Genomic DNA, 6,000 nt, shown 5'->3' with positions numbered 1-6,000 from the left:
ACGACCATGACATATGGATGTGTCCAATGTCAGGAAAAGGTTAAAGATGCATTTCTTACATTCACATACAGAAGTTCTTCCACCAAACTGCGGAGGAGTGAGCAACAAGCACGGTGAGAGATTATTTTTTTTTAATCAGATAAATTTTTATTAAGGAAAACAATTATAACATATAACATCAAGCTATCATCTATATATATAATTGTCTAAGGGTTTTTCCGTCTGTCTGTTCTGGAAATCCTGCGTCTCTGATTCTCTCAATCAGCGACAGGCACAGCATGGCGACGATGATGTCATAAAGGTTGCCTCGACCAATCAGCGACGGGCACAATCTGCCGCAAATTCGCATCGACCAATCAGCGACGGGCACAGCATCGACGTAGATGTCATAATGGTTGCCATGGCGACGATGATGTCATAAAGGTTGCCTCGACCAATCAGCGACGGGCACAGTCTGCCGCGAATTCTGGAATCATCATTGTCCATATACTACAGGGACATGCATATTCTAGAATACCCGATGCGTTAGAATCGGGCCACAATCTAGTTCACATATAATCATATATTTTATGAACAAAACTCCCCCCCCCATTTTTCCCCCCTATCCCCCCTCCCTTCGAGACCCCCTTAGTGCCTTCCTCATTTCCTATCCGATATTCCTTCCCCAAGCCAAATACAATTGTATAATATGAACATCATCTATAACATTATGCGTCCTCCCCACAAATCTAATTCACGTTGAGAGATTTCACCAAGATTTTTCGGCTATAGAGAAAAGATATCAAGGTAAATGGAATCCATCAATACTTGCAGATTACTGTTGGTCAAATTGTAAGAGATGCAGGTGTATGAGTACAAGAGACATGCAAAAAAGAGTGGTCACTGAATGAGGACCAAATTTTGTAATGAAATTTCTATAACTTTAGAATTCACAATTGTCATGGGTTTACTGCGACAGAAAGGAGCCAGAAGACTGCAGCATCTGACTTCTCCTACTCACGAACTGTTTAGAAGCACTTCAACTTCACATAAAATGGTGCAAGTGTATTTTAGAAGTGTAGGGGTTAATATGCTCAGTTGAGAGCTCTTGAATAGAGATGGGCGAATCCGAACAGTAAAGTCTGTATGAAACACCTACTATTCGGGCACGGACACCGAACACGGACTTCACCCGGAAGTTTGTGTTACTGTTTGGGTTCGGCTGCCCAAACATCGGGTGTTTGTCATGCTGTCATATACATGACAGCTCGGCAAACACCGTTTCTGATCGGCGGTGAAATCATCCCTGCCAGTCAGAGAGCCGCGGTTCCCACGCTGTCAAGACAGCGGGAGCGCTCAGCTGTGATCAGAGGTATAAAGTTTACCTCCGGTAACTGTGTCAGCTGTCAGGACTACTGCTCCCATCATCCGATGCCTACTGCCGCTAATAACAGCGAGATCAGGAGCAACTGATGGTTGTTTTCATCAGCTAGCTCCTGCGCTGTAAATAAATAATTAAAAAACAAAAAAATTGGGCGTGGGTTCTCCTGTATTATTGATAACTAGCCAGGCAAAACTCTCAGCTGGGGGTACCACCCTCAGCTGTCAGCACGGCTGGTTATCAAGAACAGAGGGGTCCCCACACCATATTTTTTTAATTTAAATAAATAATTTTAAGAAACAGCGTGGGGTCCCCCCTATTTTTGACAACCAGCCTTGCTAAAGCTGACAGCTGAGGGCTGGTATTCTCAGGCTTGTAAGGGGCCATGCATATTGGGCCCCCCTAGCCTAAAAATAGCAGCCTGCAGCCACCTAGAAAAAGCGCATCTATTAGATGCGCCAGTTCTGGCGCTTTGCCTGTCTCTCCCCATTTGCCCTGTAGCAGCGGCAAGTGGGGTTAACCCCTTAACGTCCAGAGGTATTTTTGGTTTTGCATTTTCATTTTTACTCCTCTTCTTCCCAGAGCCATAACTTTTTTATTTTTTTCTAAAAATGGGCTGAGAATACCAGCTGCCAGCTTTAGCAAGGCTGGTTGTCAAAAATGGGGGGACCCCACGCTGTTTTTTTAAATTATTTATTTAAATAATTAAAAATTATATGGCTTGGGGATCCCTCTATTACTGATAACCAGCCTTGCTGAAGCTGACAGCTGAGGGTTGCAGCTTCCAGCTGTTATGTTTTGCCTGGCTGGTTATCAAGAATACAGGGGAACCCAGTGCAGGAGCCAGCTGATGAAAACAATGACCACAGCAGCGGCTGATGGGAGTTATTAGTGGCAGCACGCATAGGCCGATGGGAGCAGTAGTACCATCAGCTGACACCAGTGACCGGAGGTAATCTTAATACCTCCAATAAAAGTTAAGCGCTCACGCTGTCTTTTGACAGCACGAGAACTGCGGCTTTCTAACCGGTGGGGATGATTTCACCGCTGATCAGAAGCAGTGTTTGCCGCACTGTCATGCACATGACAGCATGGCAAACACTGGATGTTCAGGCCACCCATTCATGTGAATGGGGTCCGGGTGGGCTGATAGCCGAACCTGGAGTTTTTGTAAGTGTTCAGCTGGACCCGAACATCCAGGTGCCCACCCATCTCAACTCTTTAAAGCTTTCCTGCATTAAGGCTCTCAGCTTCTCAGTTAACCACTCCTATCTACTATATAATCTGGGCCCTCACAAGCACCCATTGTCAAAGCTAGCTTATGCTGCATGGCTAGGAGATGGTGCTTTGTTGTTGTTTGAGAAGTCATTTGGTGGATTTATTTGAGACTGTTGCGTGGTTTTTGGTTGCGTGCTAATCCTCTCCTTCTCTGACTTTGGTTTTATCCCCTTCTCCACTCCCCGGTGTTTACCTCTGTTGTTTGTGTATTGTTGTATGATTGCTATTTTCCATTATACCTATTTGTATTACCTTGTTAGTCGGGTTGGAGTATTACAGTACACTACTATTCCCCTCTTCCATGGGTGGGTGGAGGGTACAAACAGAGGGCATATTCAGGAGCTAAGGCAAGGTATGTGGTGCCGGTGTCACCATCTGAAGTAAGCTGGGAAACAGGGCGAGCTAGGGCACCACTAGCATTAGGGAAAGCGAAAGAACCCCTGTTCCTGGAATACCCAACAACAGAGTCGTTACAGCAATATTGTTTAGACAGGTTTTAGTTATTTGATATGGTTGCTATGCTTCATCTGAATAAATATTACAACATTGGCATAACAAAATGTGAAGGTTTGAGGTTGTGTGTTGTAATAATCAACCTGGTAGGTTAACGATGCAGCTGGCTTTATTTCTGCCATCGACGGTTATACAGCAAATCTAAGTAGATAGCCAAAATACAATGTCCTCAGTCCACAAATTCCCAACCCAGGATAGGTAGTTCCACTGCCCCTGTACCAGGTGATAGCCACTGTCTCCCAACTTTGGTTGGCCTACAGCTTTTAGTATCTCCTGCGGGTATAGTGTGCAGTCACAGCCTATGTTCCTCTAGCTGACTGAAATCACACCCCGTCAGGCAAAAACCGATCTCCAAACTCCATAGGCCATTCATCCATGTGCTTCAGGACCAAAGTGATAGATTCCTGCCCGTTGATGTCACTCCACCAATTCCTTGACAATACATGTGTCTTCCTTTCCTCTCTCTGTGATCAGCCCCCTGAATTGGCAGAAGTGTTCACACCCTTCCCCATAAACATTGGTAAACATTGGTTTTAGCTCAAAGAATGAAGAATATTCCAGAAACCCATCACATGGGATTGCATGCAAGACCCCTAGTAGTGGATAGCTCTCCTGGGTCTACTATACCGAGCCACACAATGGGCCTAGTGGCTGGGAGAACAATGGCTTGAGACCCCTCAGATACTGATGAGATTGAAAGAATGATTGATTTACAGTTACCTGTAGAAATATCCTTTGTGGCCTTATGTTTACATAAGATCCAACCGCGTCTTCCTCTGCTTACTGTCACTGAATGGAAATATTGATTTCTGAGGCTGAACTGGCAAGCAAGCAAATGTCTAATAAAACACAACAATAAGATTGACATAACTGGTACACCGTGCTGGAAAAAGCCTGCAACACTTAGAGCAGTGGATTCTGCTCTACATGCTTTGGTCCAATAGTCTATAGTAAGTGGCCAACTCCTCACACGAAATATTCTGCATCTTTATATTTGCAAAAGTAATACTGCTTTATGCATTAATTATTTGTAGCAGTAAAAGAAAAACTCTTTATCCTAGAAACACGAGAAAACTAAAAAATGTTATTGTCAGATTTGAATTCAGGAGATCAAAATCATTTAGAAATGGCTCATTTAATAACTGAACCTGATAGCTTTTTGAAAATATGTAAAACAGTGTTACATGATCTGAAAGGGCCTTGAACTTAATGGGTGGAAAGTTCTTTAGCTGCTCACTCAGGATGAGCAGCCTCTGTGCAGGTCCCAGTACCTTCCTCTCCTGCTCTGCACAAATCAATTGCATAAGTGTGGGGCTGGAGGAGAGAGCAGTTCTCTCAGTGATCAGGAAGGGCACTGTGTTATTGTTCTCTTCTGTCACAGGAACCTGCCTCCAGTCTATAAGATGCACTCGCTTATTAGCAAGATTTTTTTCTTGCTTAGTGTGTATTTCCAAGTAAAACATTTTCACCATTAAGAATCTAAAAAGCGTCTCACCTGTGCGACTGCTCTGGTGACTAAGAAGAGATTATTTCTTCACAAAACCTTTTCCATTAAAATGGCTTCACCTATGTGTGAGTTCTCTGATGTGTAACAAGAGTTGATTTCTTTGTAAAACATTTTCCACATTCTGAACATGAAACCGTTTTCTCACTTGCGTGAATTCTTTGGTGCTTTAAAAAATTTGATTTTAGTGCAATACATCTTCCACATTCTGAACATGAAAAAGGCTTTGCACCGGTGTGAATTCTCTGATGACCAACAAGACTTGATTTCTGGTTAAAAGATTTTCCACATTCTGAACATAAAAAAGGCTTCTCCCCAGTGTGAATTCTCTGGTGAGCAACAAGATCTGATTTTCTGTTAAAACATTTCCCACATTCTGAACATGAAAAAGGCTTCTCCCCTGTGTGGGTTCTCTGGTGACTATCCAAACGTGATTTCTGGTTAAAATATTTTCCACATTCTGAACATGAAAAAGGCTTCTCTCCTGTGTGGGTTCTCTGGTGTAACACAACTTCAGATTTCCAGGTAAAACTTTTTCCACATTCTGAACATAAAAAAGGCTTCTCTCCAGTGTGAATTCTCTGGTGATTAATAAGATCTGATTTTCTGTTAAAACATTTCCCACATTCTGAGCATGAAAAAGGCTTCTCACCTGTGTGACTTCTCTGGTGACTATCCAAACGTGATTTCTGGTTAAAATATTTTCCACATTCTGAACATGAAAAAGGCTGCTTTCCTGTGTGAATTCTCTGGTGAATAACTAGATCTGATTTTCTGTTAAAACATTTCCCACATTCTGAGCATGAAAAAGGCTTCTCCCCAGTGTGAATTCTCTGGTGAATAACCAAAATTGATTTCTTCTTAAAACATTTCCCACACTTGGAACAAGAAAATATATTCTCTACTATGTGACTTTTTTTATGTTTGATACAATTTGCTTTCCTTAGAAAAGACATTTCGAAGGGAAGACTATATCCATGTTCTGTGTTTACATTAGGAGCCATTCGTTTTTTACTACTTATTTTGTGACATTGATTTTCCCTAGTAGTTGGTAAGGAATCAGAAGACAGGACCTGTTTCAAAGGATCAGATAACAGATCTTTGCTGTGAAGGGATGATGGTATATCTGGAGTAATGGCATTCACTTCAATTGTATCCCGTGGGATCTCAAGATCATCTGATTTAAAAATTGAAGATGTCAGCTGTCCTTCTGATCGTCTTGTACAGTAATCTGCCAAGAATAAAACCAATCATTATTTTTGAATAAAATATCCTTGAATTTCATATTTTTGAACATTTATACTTACTAACCATAAAAATCGCAAGTTATATAAAAATATTGAAT

The 6,000-nt window shown here is 42.0% G+C and overlaps 1 protein-coding gene across 1 annotated transcript in view; it reads right to left on the bottom strand.

Moving 5' to 3' along the window:
- Positions 1 to 628: 628 nt before the first annotated feature.
- The window catches only part of LOC138663428 (oocyte zinc finger protein XlCOF22-like), a 73,634-nt gene continuing 68,262 nt past the window's right edge, over positions 629 to 6,000 (bottom strand). Inside the window, exon 7 of the mRNA XM_069749634.1 lies at positions 629 to 5,886. Within this exon, the coding sequence (XP_069605735.1) occupies positions 4,718 to 5,886 (1,169 nt within the window). The 3' untranslated portion in view covers positions 629 to 4,717. The remainder of the gene's footprint in view (positions 5,887 to 6,000) is intronic.

Source organism: Ranitomeya imitator, chromosome 2 (genome assembly GCF_032444005.1).
Source record: "Ranitomeya imitator isolate aRanImi1 chromosome 2, aRanImi1.pri, whole genome shotgun sequence".
NCBI lineage: Eukaryota > Metazoa > Chordata > Amphibia > Anura > Dendrobatidae > Ranitomeya > Ranitomeya imitator.
The sequence above is the reverse complement of the archived record's forward strand: the minus strand, read 5'-3'. Positions and strand labels throughout refer to the sequence as shown.